This window comes from Microtus ochrogaster, unplaced genomic scaffold (genome assembly GCF_000317375.1).
Source record: "Microtus ochrogaster isolate Prairie Vole_2 unplaced genomic scaffold, MicOch1.0 UNK78, whole genome shotgun sequence".
Classification (NCBI taxonomy): domain Eukaryota; kingdom Metazoa; phylum Chordata; class Mammalia; order Rodentia; family Cricetidae; genus Microtus; species Microtus ochrogaster.
The window spans coordinates 1,594,951-1,614,571 of NW_004949176.1; the positions used below are offsets into that span (position 1 = coordinate 1,594,951).

Sequence of the window (19,621 nt, forward strand, 5' to 3'; positions counted from 1 at the left end):
ACACTGTGGTCCTATCGCCTGTGGACACACTGTGGTCCTATCAGCTGTGGACACACTGTGGTCCTATCGACCGTGGACACACTGTGGTCCTATCGACTGTGGACACACTGTGGTCCTATCGACCATGGACACACTGGACACAGGGAGGAGGATAGGAGGGATGGTCCCACTGGAGACTTTAGATGGCTGGGCAGTCTAAAACACACACATTCTTTGTTGCTGGGATTTGCTGTTTGACATTTTCAAACTACAATTGCTCATCAGTCGCTGAAATTATGGGATGCCAAGCCTCAGATTAACAGGCCACCACTGTCCTTAGCATGAGAAATGTGTAGAGTGTTTGTGGGCAGTAGGGAGAGCATGAGCTCTGGAATCTGGAAACTAGATGCTCATGAGCATGGAATAAGAGAAATGAAAATCCAGCAGAGGCAGGATGTGGGAGCTAAAGTCCCAACACATGAGAAAGTTGGCGTGGAGACAGCAGACACTGGAGAGGGTGTTGTATCGTTCCCGTGGCAAGGACACCCAGGTGAAAGGGCACTGATGGCTTCTCTGCCAGCACAAATCAGTATTATGCAGCTATTACTGGCAAGTTTTCATTATGGTTGTATGTTTGTCAGGCCTGCAATCCCAGCTACACAGGAGGTTAAGGCAGAAGGACTGCAAGCTCAAAACCGGCCAACCTTCACAGACCAAGGTCAACCAGGGCGACTTAGTGGGCTCCTGTGTGTGAATAGATGAAAAAATAATGAATTAATTAAATAAGTAAAGGCATGAGGATATTGCACAGTCCTAGAGTGCTTGCCTAACCCAAATGCCACAATAAATTAATTAAGATAGAATAAATTATTGTCTGGCATTCTTAAGCCTAAAATACAGGATTCCGAAGTGTCGTGGCCGGGAGGAAAACCGTAAGTGTGTCTAGGACTCGGTGACGTGAGGAGAACAGATACTTTAACATTTGTAGGAAGTCTCCAAAAGATCCAGTATTGCAGCGCATGCAATGTAAACCCATCATCTGTTGTCATCGGCAAGCAAGAGTTTTCATGTCCCGAGGACGCTGGCTCAAAGGAGCAAATGGACACCATTTATAGTTAAAGAATTTAAACCTTGTTTGGCAACATATTAGTTTTACTGTTTCTATAAGCTTTTTCTATAATATTCACGTTTATTCTTGTGTATTTAGTAACTTTTGGCTGGAGGGGAATTTATTAATTCAGACTTCCCTGCTTCCTATGTATGTTTTTAAAAACGTTCCTAAGTCTTGATTTCTGTTTTTATGAAGAGAAATGACAGTGGGCCATTGAAGGCGGTGTCAGCAGATGTCATGTTTGCTGTTGCGAATGTCTACAGTGCAGCCATTCTTTCGGCAACGACTCGGTTTGCACAGAGTTAGCCGTCTGTTATTTCATTGCCCTGTCAGGGACCTGGAGCTGCTGTATGCTATTAGCGTCCTCACTTTGCATCTACTCTAACGTACTTACACTTCCTGGGAGCCTGCTGCATGGTTCACATCCCACAGGGTCAGCATCACGCTGATTTGTAATACTCTCCCCCCCTTGCTGCTGAACATTTTACTAGCGTTAATTGATAGACGAACTGGATTTCAAAATAAGTTCCACTGACGTTTTGCCTATCACATGGCAAAAGAGCCAGTAAATAAAGCTGATACCTACGGGGAGAGTGAATATCAATGGTCTCTTGTCCTGGACACAGTCCATGTCCGCGAAACATTGAATCTCCCTCTTTTGTATTTTATTCTGTTTCTGTGCCATGTGAGGCCTCCTTGGTGTCTTCATAATAGGGTTTTTTCATCAATTGAAATAAAGATGCTGCTTCAAGTTTAACATTTAAAAATCATTTCTGGACGGTTAATTAAATTGCCAGTCATTTCAACCGAAGCAAGAACCCCTTGTTTTGATAATAGGTCAGTTTGCAGTATTTGTTTTGCATAGTTAGGAATAAATTAAAAAACCCATTTTTTCTCTCTTTCTCTCCCCTCTTCTAGCTAGAGATAAATGGCTCCCTTCTGACCCTCAGATCATATCCGAAGGCCTCTACGCCATAGCGGTGGTACTCAGCTTCTCCCGGATCGCATACATTCTCCCTGCCAACGAGAGCTTTGGACCCTTGCAGATCTCCCTGGGAAGGACTGTGAAGGACATATTCAAGTTCATGGTTCTGTTCATTATGGTGTTTCTGGCGTTCATGATTGGCATGTTCATCCTTTATTCCTACTACCTGGGGGCCAAAGTCAATCCTGCTTTTACCACGTAAGTAAGACATCATCCTAAAATGGTATAAAAAGAATTTCCAACGGGTCCAGCAAGTGAAGAATGTCAGCTGTCATAATGAAGCCATTCTCGAGGGCAGAAAACCAATCCATCAAACCAGTGTCCACTGCCAGTCATCCAGGTCATTGTCATAAAGGTCATTGGTCCACTCTTGGCATTTAGTGAGATTTCACCACAAAAAAATTGATCAAGATTTGGAAAAATACCAGTCCAAAAGGGCTATTTAAAGAAAATTGGATGGCAAATGTTTCACAGTGGATGTCTCTTATATAGACACTAAATTTAGCTTCGTCATTTTGAGGTCTCTTTCCGCTTCTATGTTGAGGTGTCCATCAGTAGTGAGGACAGGGAATAAATAAGAGAAAAGATAGCTCCTCCAAAGAGAGCTCCTGCCCTGGAGATTCACCTCCTCTCTGAAGCCTTTCTTGATTACCCTCCATAGCCACTGTCACTGTAAGGTCCCCTGCCATGGAGCTACCCCAAATGTGAGGTTCTCTCTCTCACCCTTAAGCGTTTGGTCGTTGTGAGGATGGGGCCCTCCCTGCATGCCTCAGCCCCTGCAGGCAAGAACATCACAAGCCCTCACTAGCTCCCCCTTGTTCCCCACAATGCCAGCTGCAAGCCAGCTACACAGTAAGTTCCCCATAGATAGCACACAGCATCGTGTCCTTGGAGACATCGGGATTGAAACAGTTCTTGTAGCTCAGGCCTTAAAGGTAAAAGAGACCAGAGGCCCACTTTCTTGTAATAAATGACAAAACAGAAAGTCCCGACTCCATTAGTGACTAGACAGGACCTGCACAGTTCCCTGCCCTCCGAGCCTCACAATAGTTCATATGACAGATTACATTTTTCTCTTCTCTTTTGAAGGGAGGCCTGGCAGCATAATGCAGGAGAAAGAATATCGGCTGGGAAGTCTGGCAGGCCAGGACTGCAGCACGGTTCTGCTGTTTTCTAACTGCGCCCTTTGGTTAAATTCCTGAACATTCCTCAGTGTCATCCCCCTCGTTTTTAAAAGAAGCATGATAGATTTTAAATAAGGTCGCTGTGAGGCTTACGTAAGGCTGGTTATGTAAAACCTCTTGCCCACAGTAGGAGCTCAGAGCTGCAGTGTTCCTCTTTTCCTGCACATACCCAGCCCACAGAAGCTGCACGGAGTCCAGGCGGGGAAGTCTGCAAAGGAACAGAGGAAGGGGCGGGAGGTGCCATGGCAGGTTTCATAAACGCAGGAACAGAGGCTAAACTGTACAGTCTCCTGCCTCCACATGCCGTAACTTCACTCTCTAAAGTTTTGGAAACTTGCTCTCTATGAGAACAGAAGTCTTTACTATCAGCCCTCTGTCCCCAGGGACTAACAGTACTTCTAGAACATATGGGATGCTTCAGTGATACTGTTTGAGTGGTTAAATGAATAAGTAAACAAGTATTGAAAACCGTGGGTCTATAGGCTTCATTATGATTTAGAATCAGTTAAAAAATATTTTAAAGTACTGTTTTCATAAAGAGTTTCCTGGAGGGGGGAAAGAAAAATTTCCACCTGTGCTTCCTAATGAACTTGACCAGTGTGGCGTCAGAGGGTTCTTTATTTGCGTCACAGATCTGAAGGTCCTATGGCATCATGCACTAAATGCCAGTGGAGAAAAAGTCATGTGAGGGATGAAATTCGGTGCTCGGTGTGGCCAGGGCCTGCACACGACTTGTGCAGGAAGGACTGGGATGCCCTCATTCTGTGGTCTCCCTCCTCTTCCAGCTGAGCATGGTTTTCACGGAGGAGGTGGAGCCGGCTGCCACAATCTGTGTCCCACAGGCAGCCAACTGTGGATCGAATGATTCTTTTAAAAAACTGTGTCTGTATTGAACATGCACATTCCTTCCCTGCCAGTATTCCCTAAAAAGACTGTAGTGTTTTAAACACTTATTTGCATGGCTTTGCATTATATTGTTACTGTAAGCAACCAAGAGATGGCTTAAGTAATTCCAGGGATGATACCCTGGTAACCTGAAAGTACAGTACCATTTATTTGCGATTCCCTTGCACATCCTCAGACACTGGTACGCATGAGGATCTCAGGAACTAATTCCCCAAAGATGATGCGGGGTGACTGTGTGCTCTTGGGCCAAAAATTCAAACAGGGCTGTTTACAGTGAGAAGCCTCTCCACCATGGGCTGTTTACAGTGTGAAGCCTCTCCATCACGGGCTGGCTGGCCCTCAATCTATACATTGTCCTTCATTCTTGGAAGCCATGGTTTTTGGGTTTTTTTGAACACTTCCCTAGACTTCTTTTTTCCCCCACAAAAGAAGACTGTAAGTATTCATATAGCCCTCTCTTTTGTATTCAGATGACTAAGCAGGTCACACTTGCTGTGTTTCTTCTTTTACTGTATCCTTGCTATTGTTTGTGTTATAAATGCATGAAGATAAATCTGCCTCGTTATTCAATACCCCAGTACTGCACAGCATTCTGCCGTCTGGATGCACAGAAGCTCTTCCGCCTGTTCCCTGGGCATTGAGTTTGTTTTTATTCAAGGTGCAAATTACTTCATGGCAAGTCATAATGATTGGTGCATCCTTTTTTGAAGTGGATGTTTAGTTTTAAACCTAACCCAGGAATTCTGATTTAAATTTCCAAACAATTTCCAAACTGCCATCCTTTCGGGGGGGGAAAGAATGGGTATGGTGACGTCACGCCAGCTTTCTCCCGATGAGTGAAGCTGAGCGCTGACACCAGCTCCCAAAAACCTCAGGGAATACCTGCTAAGTACAGTAACAATATGGACATGGTCTCATATACCTGAATCCTGCCACTGAGAAGCTGGACTGGATGCAGGAGGACCACTTCAAGGCCAGCCTGGGCCACATGGTGAAATATCATCTCAAAAAAAAATTGAAAAGTAATATATCAGAACAATTATTCTAGTTTTAAAATCTATGTTAGAAGCAGTTATTAGAGAGCTAGAGAGATGGTTTAGCAGTTAATAGCTCTTGTTGCTCTTGCAGAAGACCTGGGTTCGAGTCCCAGAATCCACAGGCTTAGTAACTCCAGTTCCAGGGTATCCGGTGCCCTTTTCTGACCTCCACAAGCACAGTGTACTCATGGTGCAGAGACACGCATGTAAACAACACCGGTACACATGAAGTAAGCAGTAATAGCTTTTTAAAAAGCAATTGTTCGGAGTTTACGATGATTGTATTTTATAGAAATATTTTACATCTGTCCAGCATCAGATACTAACTTGGTTTTATTTTTTAACACCGGAAGCTATTCATTACTGTGTTTAATTTTTCAACAGTGTTGAAGAAAGTTTCAAGACTTTGTTTTGGTCCATATTTGGACTGTCTGAAGTGACTTCTGTGGTCCTCAAATATGATCACAAATTCATCGAGAATATTGGATATGTTCTTTACGGAATATACAATGTAACCATGGTGGTCGTTTTACTCAACATGCTAATTGCTATGATTAATAGCTCATACCAAGAAATCGAGGTAAGTGTTTCCCACCCCCTGTGTCTCAGAAGTTTTAAGTAAACTATTACCTAGAAATACTGGCTGCAGGGGGATTACTACTCCTAGGCCACCCAGCCCTGCCCCTGGTAGAGGATATGGCAGTTGAGTTGATTATGTTCTTTAGGCAAAATATTCCATCCCTGGAAACCACCCTTCTTTGGGCTCTGGATCTGTTGGTTCCATGGCCTTCTTCAGTGGTTTATACTTTTTTTAATGTCTTTCTCATTTAGATATAGTGCCCTTGCTTAGCCGTGTGCTATCTCCACCAAACAGCTATGCTTGTCTGGGGTGTTGAAAACAGTGTCTCATTCTCCAGCTGACTTCCCAGGACCTCACTATGTCACCCGGTCCTCCCACTCAGGGTGTTCCTTCTGCGCCATGTTCCTGGGTGTGGGGATCACAGGTGTGCAGCACCCCACCCAGCTTCTACCTGTGCCTCAGCGATGGGTGTCCCTTACACAGCATCCTCAGCACAGATGGCAGGCATATTAGCTATCTTTCTGTTGCTGTGACGAGAATCAAAATAAGGGAGGAAGAGTGTGTTTGGGCTGACAGTTCAAGGGTACCATCCATCATGGCAGAGAGAGCAGCAGCTTCAGGCAGCGGCTCACACTACCTTCTCAGCCTGGACACAGACGAAGACGAGCATCTGTCCTCAGCCCATTTTCTCCACTTGATGCAGTCCTGAGCCACAGCTACCCGTATTTACGGCAGACCATTCCCACCTACGTAAACTCTAAAAACTCCCCAAGAGTGCCCCGGGGTTTATCTCTTAGGTGATCCTAGATGTCACAGTGCTAACCAGTATTAACCAGTGCAGCAGGTCCTACAGAGCCAAAGGCACAGCACTGTGGATGCCTGTGTGTGGGGTGACATCAGTGCAGCCTCTGAGGACTGCAGGATCCCGCTTGCTATACCTGCAGCCCTGCTGCATGTCCTCTGTCAGTGAGGAGGCTTGTGCCAAGCACCCTGGGGACCACTGGGAACAGAAAACGGTGGAGACAAGTCCTGGCCTCTGAGGAATATGTGACATTTGAGGGTATGCAGTACAAACACAAACTTCAAAACGTAACTGATCCAGTGAAGTGTGCTGGCATACGCCTGTTATCCGGCACTTAGGAGGAAGTGGCAGGAGGCTAGCCTAAGCTACCGTGTGAGTCCCAGGCCAGCCTGTGCTAGTATGAAATCCTCAAAACAAAACAAATTAAAATCAATGTATCTAAATGCCGTTTTCCCCTTTGCCTTCTAGAGTAAGATGCATGACTTCTATAGCAACCTGGGGTAATGGGCCTGGGAGAGGAAGGAGGGTGCCAGGGAATCAGGGAACGAGAAGAAGCGTGATGAATTGAAGGAATGGTTGGCGTGACAGAGGGAGACAGTGATTAATCGTTTTGTCCTTCTTTGACCCTGAATTTTTCCTGCCTTTTTGCTTTACCTTGGAACAAAGAACAGGAAGTGCTGGTTACATCTAAGTAGGTGCAGACAGAGAGGTATGGAAGAGAAAGCATTTGAGTAGCATATGTGTGAGTCTATATTATGTAAACATGTAGGAATTACACGCCAATATGTGGAATTAATTCCTTAACTGTTTAAAACATAATGTACTTAACTCTAAAAATATGAGTCAGGTCTAGAATGTCTAGTAAAATCTAGTAACTGTGGGACTGGAGATGCCTTAGAAGTTAAGAGCGAATGCTGTTGTTGAAGAGGGCCAGACTCTAGTCCCCTGAACCCACATCAGGCAGCTTACAGCTCTGCAATTGTAACCACACTCCTTTCTTCTGGCCACCACAGGTGTATGTGCACGCACTAAAGTAAAAATAAAATCTTTAGGATTTCGTAACTACTTTAACAGTGAGCTTTGTCTTGTGCCAGGATGACAGCGATGTGGAGTGGAAGTTTGCACGGTCAAAGCTTTGGTTATCCTATTTTGACGACGGGAAGACGCTGCCTCCACCCTTCAGCCTGGTCCCTAGCCCAAAATCTTTTGTTTACTTCATCATGCGGATCACTAACCTTTCCAAATGCAGGAGGAGAAGACTGCAGAAGGACCTGGAGTTGGGAATGGGTAACTCCAAGTCCAGGGTAGGTATTGAGAACACGCCAAGATCCTAAAACAAACGCTTCATGTCTTTCCCCTTGTCTTTTGACGCCTGTTCGTTAATTTCCATGCGTGAACTCACACGATATTGAAGGTAGCTGTCTATTCCGTGGTCTCTCATAGACTAATACTATCTGCAGAGTGTTTCAAATAGTCACTTAGTCTATGTCCTATTTGGTGGGGGTCAGCTTCTCATGTAAACTCCCATAACATAAACAAGCAAATGAGAAGCAAGCTATTGCCACAAAATGCTTTGACTCTGCGTGCCCTACGCTTTCATCCTGCCACTCTGAAGTTAACCCCAGCTTCCGGTCTCCCCCGGCATATGCACGTTCGCTATTGCTATATTTAGAGAGGCTGAGCAAAGTCATCCTCCTATAGTGCCATAGACAGGAGCCTGGGCATTTTCTCAGTAGCAATGGATGCCCTTCGTAAGCAGGCACAAACGCCTCTGGGTTATGGTGGAACTTTGTCACTATGAACTTGGCTTCCATATATAGTGTGGGGGTAGGAGACACAGTGTTACAGATGTATTTAAAATAACAGGGAGCAAAGCAGACGGCAACAGATGTGTGGGATTCAAACACCGTTTCTGTCTAAAATTAAAAATGGGGTCCGGCATAATGGTGCCTGCCTGTAATCCCAGCGCTTGGTAGACTGAGGCAGGAAGATACAAAGTCAGAAGTCAGGTTGAGCTACATTGCAATTCTGAAACCAGATGGGACTAGAGCGAGAGTCTGTCTTAGAAGAAAAATGTGAAAATGGTGTCCAGCTCTAATACTATAGACACCCAGGGAAACAATAAAACCCAGGTCTTCTTGAGCAAAGGTAGAAGCTTTTTCTCTGTTGAAACTGGGGGAAAGACAAGATGGATGCAATTTAATCCCTTATGTTTTGAGGTAGACCTGTGTTTTCAAGAATTGTAATGACCCTAGAATCTTACTTCTACCGAAAGTGACCTTGCGCTGGGTGGGAGTGAGGTTCTGTGTCAAGATTGCACAGGGTTCTCAGTTTGAACCCCAGCACCGAAAAAAAAAAAAAAAGCTTAAAAGGAAGTGGTTATTTAAGGCTGTTTGTGTGACGTGGATGTGATCTCTCACTGCTGTCAGACACTGCGTCAGTGACTGGCTGTCCGTGCCTTGTTCAAATAACATCTCACAGATACAGTGAGTTGCCGCGGTGCGCGAGGAGGCGAAGCCGCTGGGTTAGGCTGGGTCTGAGCTCTGGCTCATCAGCAAGTCTCACAGATAAATGGCCTCACTGAAAAGAGGCGATCCACATGGCTTCTGTGTGGACTGAATGGGATTACTCTCCTCCGGCTCGTCAAGCGTCAGTGCTCGTCCTCGTCAGGTCCCACACCGCTCTGCTGTGTGTTTGGGCCTGGCGCAGTAGTGTGAGGCAGATAGCCTTAGCTCAGTTTTATAGCTGAGACACCGGAAGCCGTTCCCCCACACCAGATCACGTGTCCAGCAGCCAGTGCAGGGCATATTGAGGTTTTTCCATGCTTTGCCCTTTTCGGTCAGTGGGGGTAGCCGGCTCCAACATCCTGGGTAGCTCCGCCTACTGTTAAGATTGACAGTGTTTTGATAAATGTTTTGTCGCTTTAGGGAAGGGCAGCTTCTTAAGTCTTTATTAGCCTCTCTAACGTGGGGCTTACAATGTCACATGCCTCAGAGAACATATCTTGAAGTTTTCTTTTTGTGGGCAGCAGAGTTCATGGATCTTGTACCTGAAACAGTTATAGTGTAGGTGGTGGCTACCAAAAGCCAGCTAATCAGAGTTCTTAGACCTCTCCGAAGGCGCACAAGGTGAGCTGGCCACAGGGTGCTCACTCCTGCCATGTTGAGGCATTGCCAGGAGGAAGGAGCTTTTTTTCTCAGCTAGGAGAGCCTACCTTGGCCTCAAAGCTGACCTTGAACTTGTGATCCTCCTGCCTCACTCTCCCCAGCTTCTGGGGTTCCAGGCATGTGCCACTACATTAAGCTAAAGCTTTTCGATCTTACTCGTGGGCATAGACTTCCTTCATTAAATGAATTAAATAAAAAGTCAAAGAAATGCCAATTTTTTTTGTTGCTGCTCTGTTTTAGAGGAACGTTAAGAAATGTTTCCCTGCTGGAGCAGCTAAGCTCAGTCAGCAGGCAGATACTGACCCCTAGTGGCGGAGGGAAAAGTAACATCATCAAGCGCAGGTCCTGAATTGCCAGTGAGGCTCAGGAGGTAGAGAAAATATAATTGGGTGGGAGAGGGAACTTTTGAATCACGTGGTATGCATGGCAGTTTGCCCTTGAAGGATGGGAAGTCCCTGCTCATGCCTGCGTGAATAGGGACAGGGGTAGGGTCCCTTCTAGTTTTCTGCTCCTATAACTCAAAATTTAAGACAAGAGAGAGAGAAAGAGGATATGTGATGGATGGATGGATGGATGGATGGATGGATGGATGGATGGATGGATGGATGGATGGACAGATGATTGATAGATAGATAGATAGATAGATAGATAGATAGATAGATAGATAGATAGATAGATAGATAGATGGATGGATGGATGGATGGATGGATGGTAGATAGATGATAGATAGAGATAGATAGATGGGCAGGCAGATGGACAGACAGACAGATAGAAGACAGATGATAGAAAGATAGATGATAGTGTAGTGATATTTTATTTGTATTTTAATGAATAAAGCTCTCCTGAAGATCAGAGAGTAAAAACAGCCACAATAGTCATCCATACAGTTGCATGACCCCAGGAAAACTTATGCTAGGTAGGGGCCAGCTTCTAAGATACGTTCTTAATAAACAGCTCTGTTATACTGCGTTTTGTCAGTGCTTTGACGGAAGGGAACGTGTCTCTCACATGGATGTTTGCATTTGGGTATATTTAACCCCCTCATAAACGCCAACCCATACAAAATGTTCCTGAGAAGGGCTGACTCCAGAAATGCCAGCCAAGAGAATCAAATAGACTATATTTCTTATTCCAAATGATTGTATTCTAATTTACTAGGTTAATTGTATTTTTTCCTAGTTAAACCTCTTCACTCAGTCTAACTCGAGAGTTTTTGAATCACACAGTTTTAACAGCATTCTCCATCAGCCAACCCGCTACCAGGTAAGCACTCCTCAGCCCTTATCTATTTCCCTAACCATTGTGTGTGGTTCCTGTGTGTCTCTCTGGATGTGTGGAGTAATGCATCCTAAATTAGACTGTAAAGCCATACAGAACAGGGAGAGGAGGGCATTGGGGACTTCAAAAATCAGAGTTCAACCTTTTTTTGTGATCCTTTTCTTTGTCTCTCTTTTTTGGTTGTTAAAGAAGAGGTTTTGTTGTTTCTTCAGTTCTTATTTTTTAAGATTAAACTTCTTTATTTCTTATTTTCTTTTTTTTATTTCTTATTTTCTTAAGATTGAAATGTGAACTCAAAGCCTTGCCCATGATACTACCCTGTTTTTGTTTTTGTTTATTTTATTTTATTTGAGCCAGAGTCTCACTAAGGTTCCTGGCTTGACTTCCAACTCGGGCAGGCTATGGATTTTCAGCCCTCCTACCTCAGTCTCTCCAGAAGCTGGGAATGAAGGTCTGTGCCACCAGGCTCAGCAAGAAGGGTTGCTTTTGCAGTGTTGACAATGAAGTATTTTTATGGTTTTTAAGAGTTAGATTTATATATTTTATGTGAGAGTGTTTTGCCTATGTGTACATATGTACAGCGCATGAATGTTTGGTGCCCACGGGGGTCAGAAGAGGGTATTGAGTCCCCTGGAACTGGAGTTACAGATGGTTGTAAACCACCACGTGGGTACTGGGACTCGAACTTTGATCATCTGCAAAAACAAGAACACTTAGCCACTCAGTCATTGCTATAATTTCCAAAGAACAGATATTTGCATAAGCCCTGCCCTGGAGGAAGGAGTGAAAAATATTAGAATATTAGGATTATATTAGAATAGTGATGCTCTCATATGGAAACACTAGAATGAGTTTCACTAGGTTTTATTTCCATGAAATCTATTTTGTGAATGATTGCTATTGTTTTGTCACCTTAAAATATCTTTTGAATGGTGATGTTATGTGCAGATTTGGACACTGTCATCTAGCACGGAAGAGGCTATCGTTCTCTGTTTCATCTGGCTAGTCATTTTGACCCTCGTGGCTTTAGGGTCTAATATGTCTAAGGTATAGAGGAGATCAAGACATTTATAGCATCTGTGGCGTTAATCAGTGGGAATAACCCACCTCTGCGTGCTGTTTCCTTAGAAGAGAAAAACTTGGCAAACCTGATTGACCACTGATTGTTGAAGCCTTTCTTTGTTTTGATGACTTTACAGTCTGTTAGATGGTGGTGCTTAGTTTATTTCATCCCCATCTTCGAGTGATAGAAATAAAGCCAGGATTTTTATTTCAGCCTAACAGAAATAGTCAAGTGTTTTTACTGTGTGTTTATCATGGATGAACGTGGCCATGTTATGTTTGATGATCTACATGCCCTTCTTGATGACTTTCCAATTAAGAGGAATTTTTAATAGTTAAACTATCAACCTTTACCTGTGATCTGAGCTAAGGACGTTTTTACCAGTGTGTGAATGCCTTCAAATGTTTTAGCTGTTATTTTCCTGCACTGGACTTTTTAATTTTTGGAGTCAACTTGACAAGCTCTTGTGGCTTTGGGAATTTATGTGCTATTAAAATATCTAGTATGTGGGGGCTGGAGAGATGGCTCAGTGGTTAAGAGCACTGCCTGCTCTTCCAAAGGTCCTGAGTTCAATTCCCAGCAACCACATGGTGGCTCACAACCATCTGTAATGAGGTCTGGCGCCCTCTTCTGGCCTGCAGGCATAAAAGCAGACAGAACACTGTATAAATAATAAATAAATATAAAAAATGTCTAGTATGTAATGACCTTTAAACTTATATACATTCGGTTCTTTCACTTTTCATATGAAATAGCCAATGCATGTAGAATATACTTGAATGTAATGATGCCTGAAGGTCTAGATTTATTTTTTTTCCTGGATGATTATGTCCATCTAGGGTCATTATGTTGAATATTATTTTGTTTTCTGTTGACATTTCATTTACTAAATTCCTATAGCAGGTTGACTTATTCTTAGGTGGGTGTTTTGTATTAGGCTCCGTTTTCTGTCTATGAATGCTATGTGACCATACATAGTTTAAAACAAAGTCAAACAAATCGTATGCAAGTTGATATCCTTCTTTTCTTCAGGACTTTTATTTTGCAAGATTACCTGGCTAGTCTTTTTTTTTTTTTTTTTTTTTGAGTTTTAGTTAGCCTGTCTAGTTCACGCAATCTCTGGCTGGTGTTTTAAGGAAGATTGGGTTAATGTTTAATGACTTGACTCTTTCTGGTGTCTCTTTTCTGGATTTTTATTTTTTTTTGTGTGTGTGTGGTTGATTGGTTGGTTGGATGGATGGATTTTTCTGATGTTTATTTGGTTTGGTTAATCAGAGATAACGTCTTCTATAGTTCAGATTGTCTTCAAACTCAGTATGTAGAAGTTGGCCTTGAACTCCTGATTCTACTGCCTCTGCCCACTGGATGCTGGGATTTACAGGTGTTTGCCATCATGCCCAGATCTGTACAGGCCCTTGTGGCTTGTATCATTATCTGTAACATATTCAGTTGGTTAAAAAGTCTCCCAGAATGGTTAAACAGCAACTACTGAAGGGCTAAAAGACGATAGAATGAATTATTATTTCTTCTTATGTTCAAGAGCTCATGTCACCAAGCCCTTCTGGAATGTGGCTGAGAGTGTCTGATGAGACCCAGACCTTCTCTGTCTATTGCTGTTTCTGTGACAAAGGGCGTGTACCACTGAACCTGACTTTAAACATAGCAAATTTTGAAAGGGAAAGTTTTATGCCTCTATACATAAATTTCCCTGAGGTATCTTGTTTATTTTCCCTTTTGATGAGGTTTCGTTAAGAAGAAACTTTGCTCAGACTGCCTCTAGAGACTCTTGAACTCCAGAAGAATTTTACAGGAATCTATTTTCCATCATTGTCCCCTTAGGCTGTAAGTGCAAAATTCCATAGACCTTTCCTAAGCATAGTTTCAAGAGACGTAACTATCTCGCAGCATCTTACACTAGAGCACGTGGAAGTTTAGCTTCCTGGCTTTACTAAATAATACCACTAGCCCCTAACGTATCTAAGCAGCAACTGCGTGTCTTGATCTACGATGGTTTGTGGGCCGAGTTCTGTGACCTGTCATGGAGCTGGAAAACAGAAACTCATGCGTTCTTTAGGATCACCCATCTGCTAAACAAAGGCTTTTATCAAGCTCAGGTGTTCTCTCTTTGCTCCCAACACGCCTGCCTCACCTTAACTCTTATTTGTGTACGTGTGTTGTATGTTCATGCAGGTATGCGTGTGTGCAAGTGTATATGTGTGTGAATGTGCCAGGTGTCTTCCTGGGTCACCTTCCACCTCATCTCTGAATGAACTCATAACTGTGGATTTGGCTAGATGGCTGACCAGTGAGCCCTAGGGACCCACCAGTCTCCCCCTCCCCTCAATGGTTTCATGAGGATGCTGTAAACCTGAACTCAGATCCTCATTCTTTTTTCAAGGTCTCTCTGTGTAGTCCTGGCCACCCTGGAACTCACTCTGGAGACCAGGCTGGCCTCGAACTCAGAGATTTGCCAGTCTCTGCCTCTTGAGTGCTGGAATTAAAGATGTGTGCCACCACACCCAGCCTAGGGCTTCATTCTTACATAGCACGTGCTTTACCAATTCAGTCATTACTCCACCTTAAGTTTTAAGAAGTTTTAGGCTGAGCATGGAAGCAAGTACACATCTGTAATATCAATATTTATGAGGCTAAGAAATGAGTATAGTGGATTTGAGGCCAGACTGGGCTACATAACCAAGATCTTGTCTCAAAACAACAACAACAACAACAAAACAAAAGTTTTATTTTATTCTTTGGTAAGAGGTTTCTAAGAAAATCATTTTACAGAAGATTGTTTTAAATGTATACTTAGTCTTACTTTCTTTGGCAACCAAAGTGCTTACAGCACGTGGATGCTTATTTACTTATCATGACCATATCATGCTGCTACACCTTGCTTTAATAAGTGCTAATGTTTTGACATGTTCTTTTGTCATTCTTCAGTCATTGATGCAACGAAAACACCCTGCTAATTTGTTTTCTTCCATAGATAGAGAGCTTCACCTTCTTCTTAGGTCTCATGTCTGCTTTTCTCATCCCTACTTTTGTATATTTTACCACTTATAAAAATATAACCATAGCATTATGCATCAGCTTTGGGGGGTGTTTGTTTGCCTGGGTTGGTTTGTAAACATTTATTATTATTTTTAATTAGAAGAGGTGGTGTGCATACACTGAGTTTAGTGCCTGTAGAAAAGGCATCGGATCCCCTGGAGCTGGAGCTGTATACAGGTGGTTGTGAGTTGCCCAGCATGGGTACTGGGAATCAGATTTAGCTCCCCTGGAAAAGCAGTACGCACTCTTAACTGTTGAGCTATCTCTCCAGCCCCTTACGTGTGTATTTCCTATGTATGTAAATAATATAATAAAAATTGTTACAGATACGCCTTTTTGCAGTCAAAAGTTTTCCATATTGCTACATGGATATCTCATTTTTAACTGTCGTGTGATTTTCCATTGTGTCAACAAACCACTTTGTTAACTTTTTCCAAAGAACATTTACTTTCGCTTTCTACTTTTGACTATTATTATAATAGTATCATATGAATATCTTAGGATATGTCTCTTTTCACATTATAAGAGGTTTTTTTCTAATTACATTCTTAAAAGTAGCTGTATTTCTATTTTCAGCAGGAGGTACACATAAAGACTTCTTAGCTTCCTCACGAGCACTTGAACTTATAATTTTAAAAAAGAGATCAAAGAAAGAGAATGTCAACTACAAAACAACCGGCCTATACGCTCCAAAACTGATGCATCATGGTGTCCGTCTATAACCTTAACACCCAGGAGGCTAAGACAAGAAGATTGCCAGGAGGGGCTAGTGAGATGGCTCATTGGTACATACTGCTCTTGCAGGACTTGGCTTCACTTCCCAGCAGCCATGGAAGGCAGCTCATAGCCACCTATAACTCCTGATCCAGGGAGTCTCAGTCCCTCTTCTGGCTGCTCGCATGCACATACCCCCACATAGGAACACACAGATATATATAGTGAAAAATAAAAGTTTTAAAAATAAAAAGTAAAAGTGACACTGTGTTAGAGATCAACACTGGCTTGGGGAAATGGCTCATTGCGTAAAGAACTTGCCGCACAATTATGAAAACTTGAATTTGGATTCCCAGAACTCATATAAAACTTAACACAATTGTGCTTGCATATCCGTAATCCCAGTGCTCCTCCAGTGAGGGTGGCAGAAAGGAGGCTCCCAGAAGCTCAGGACGGCTGCCCTGGTGTGTGCAATGGCAAACAAAAACCCCACACAAGGTAGAAGACAAGGACCATGCCTCCGGCTTCCACACACATGTCACATGTATACGCAATGGCCTTCACACAGACGTGCACACATCACACACACACACACACACAAGTTAATTTATTCATTAATTAATTAACAAATCAATGATGCATGATGTCCAAAAAGAACATTGTGTGTATCTATAACATTTAAATCTAGGTTCTGTATAGGAAAGAAATATTTCTCTTACCACAATGATCTCCAGTTCTGTTCTTTTTCCTACATATGTTATAATTCCATTCTTCTTTAGAACAGAACTGAATTCCCTATGTACGTATACATTTTCTTAATCCATCTGTTGATGGACATTTCAGCTGGTTTCATGCCCTGTCGACAGTGGAGAGTGCAAAAATAAACTAGAATGCGTGGGAACCCCTGTGCTGTGTTGACATGGGGCCCCTACACACATACCCAACAGAAGTAGAACTGGGTCATTTGCTAGTTTTCTTTTGGTTTCTCGAGGACCTTCCACCCTGATTTCCATAGTGAGATAATATGTTTGTCAGGCAATAAGGGCAGAGGTTAGTTCATCCTTGTTCCTGCCTATGTCTTAGGTCTGTTTTCCCTCTGACTTAATCACCTGGAGCAAACCTGCAATCCCTAGGACCACACAGTTAGTAGGGAGTAGGTTATTAGCTCCTTTTCTCAGAGACAAGTACAGTTTTAACAAGCTGTAGAGGAAGCACTCCTCGCTTTCTCATGGAACAATCAGAAAACAAAAGTGTTGTAGGACCCAGGAGTTCTTGTTTCTCAGGCGTTTTCCTTGTGGGAATGAGCAAGCCCCAAGGGAGCGGTATGGACCCAGATGCTGGTGAAAACGTCCTTAGACTGTAAGGTAACTGGTGTTCGCTGTAACCAGCATGGAATTTATTGTTAATCCAGGGACAACTGGGAGGGGGGATCTCATTTGATTTAAGACCGCATTTCACAAATATTTTCCAGAGCAGTGGTCCTCGACCAGCCTAATGCTACAAACCTTTAATACAATGTCTGGTGTTGTGGTGACCCCAACCATAAAATTACTTTGTCGCTATCTCATAACTAATATTGTTACTGTTACGAATCATAATGTAACTATCTGACATGCAGCCCACGGGTTGAGGACCACTGTTTCAGAGCATGGAGAATGTTTCCTTAGATGTTCTCATTCATACAGTTACACCTTCAATCTGCTTGCCTCATTTGTAGCTACTGTGTGCGGCAAGGATCAACTTCTTGGCTTTCCTACAGGAGAGTCTATGACCCAGCACTACGTGTAAATGATCTTTTCTCCATCTCTTTAAAAAATAGTTATTGTTTATTATCGTTATTAATCGCCATTTTATTTTATTTGGATGGGTATTTTGTCTGTGTTTATGTCTGTGCATCATATACATGCCTGAAAAAAGGCATCGAGTACCCTGGAACTGATGTTACAGACAGCTGTGAGCCACCGTGTGAGTGCTGAGACTTGAACTCGCAAGAGCAGCCCGTTCTCTTGATTATTGAGCCATCTCTCCACCCCTGTATGTATGTATGTATGTAAGTATGTATGTATGTATGTATTTAGTGTGTGTGAGGATGTGCATGAGCGTGCGTGCGTGCGTGCGTGCGTGTGTGTGTGTGTATGTGTGTACTACAGTATAAAACTGGCTCTCAATAAATGGTAAATGAATAAGTGAGCTTAAAATCTGTCTTTCCTGGTCTGGTTTCCTTTGAATGAAGAGCCAGGTCAACCCCAAGATTTCTCAGAAGCTCTGATGGAAGGACAAAGGGAACACTAGTTCTATGTCCTTGGCAAGGTTGTGGCTGGAGCTAGGGTTGAGGTCTCGAAGGAGTTAAGGATTCAGCGCCTGTTGAACCCAATTTTTCCTTCTGAAGGCCTTGGTCATTAGTCTTAAGGCAACTGTGCCTGAGGTATCCTATGTTCTCTTTGCCAACATTGTTTGATTTAGCTCTCTGCTGACCTTGGCCCATTCTCCTCTTGTAAAATAGAATATAACATGATGTACTTCTTAATAACTTGCTTGACATAAACCCTCAGATTATGCAAAACCTCCTGGTCCTAGCTCTCTATCGTCTATATTTTCTCATCCCCCGTCCTCCCGCCTGGCAGTTTGGGATGCTGATTCCTGCAGGTTTGGGTTGGAATATGTCCAGGAACACAGAGCCTAGATTTCCTGGGTTCTGAGCTCTGTAATATAGCTTTATACCGTGTGAGATATTTTGCAACTGGACATTTTCATTTACTGTCATGCTTCTTTCTCTGTTTGTTTGGTTTGGGCTTTGGTTTGTTTTGAGACATGGTCTCACTATGCAGCCCTGGCTGTCCTGGAACTCACTATGTACTCCAGACTGTCCTCAAACTCACATATGCACCCAAATGCTAGAATTAAAGGCAGGTGCCACCGTGCCCGGCTTTAGCATCATGCTTCTAAGATCCATCCCGTGTGTGTGGCTGTGGTTCATTTATCAGATAAATGAGCACAGGGAGCTCACACTGTGTGAGGCTCTATTTCCCTTTCTTCCTGATGCTTGTCTAGATTGTTCAGTGCTTGCTGTTTAGGACGACATGGCTTCTAACTCTACTGTCATATCTCTTGGCCACTTGTGCAGTTTTGGGAACATTTTGCTAGTGTTGGGCTTTAGAAGATAGCACCAAGTTGTTCCCAAAGTGTCTTGTCCATTTGCTCTCAAGCCAGGAAAATGTAGCCATCTCCATTGGTCCATGGCTTCTTCAGCAGCTGTCTTTATCGAGTGTATGTCTTGTTCATTTTCTTTATTAAATGTCAACCTGCATCTCCCCTTTGTTACAATATGTACGTCCTCAGGAATAGACTGTATGTGTGTTCTGTAAGTTTGGTACCATGTATGATTCCATTTCTGTGAAATACTTAGGTGTCTTTTTTCCTGTTTGAAAATATCAGTTATTTAAAATTTTCTTTGTTAAAGAAAATACAATAGTTGAATAAAGTAATATTTGATTCTAAATTTCTTACAGCAATTACTAATATTTTCTCCCATTTTTGTGATTTCCTTTTCTGTTTTTAATAGTATCTCTGTATGTAGAAGTTTCTAAATCATAATAAAGTTCAAATTATCTTTTTTCTATTAATTAGAATGTTTATTGTGTTTTTTAAAAACCACCTGGCAGTGGTGGCACACACCTTTAATCCCAGCACTCAGGAGGCAGAGGCAGATGGATTTCTATGAGCTCGAGGCTAGCCTGGTCTACAGAGTGAGTTCCAGGAAA

At 42.9% G+C, this 19,621-nt stretch overlaps 1 protein-coding gene across 3 annotated transcripts in view; it reads left to right on the forward strand.

The window, feature by feature from the left end:
- Trpc3 (transient receptor potential cation channel subfamily C member 3) overlaps window positions 1–19,621 on the forward strand; it is a 67,953-nt gene that overhangs the window by 42,449 nt on the left and 5,883 nt on the right. The window contains exons 7-10 of one of the 3 annotated variants that reach the window (XM_026777635.1): window positions 2,009–2,273; window positions 5,587–5,782; window positions 7,679–7,888; window positions 10,978–11,014. In XM_026777635.1, coding sequence (XP_026633436.1) covers window positions 2,009–2,273; window positions 5,587–5,782; window positions 7,679–7,888; window positions 10,978–10,983 — 677 coding nt within the window. In that variant the 3' untranslated portion in view covers window positions 10,984–11,014. Of the gene's footprint in view, window positions 1–2,008; window positions 2,274–5,586; window positions 5,783–7,678; window positions 7,889–10,930; window positions 11,015–19,621 lie in introns of all 3 variants that reach the window. The other 2 variants (XM_005370393.3, XM_026777634.1) reach the window with 2 other exon arrangements.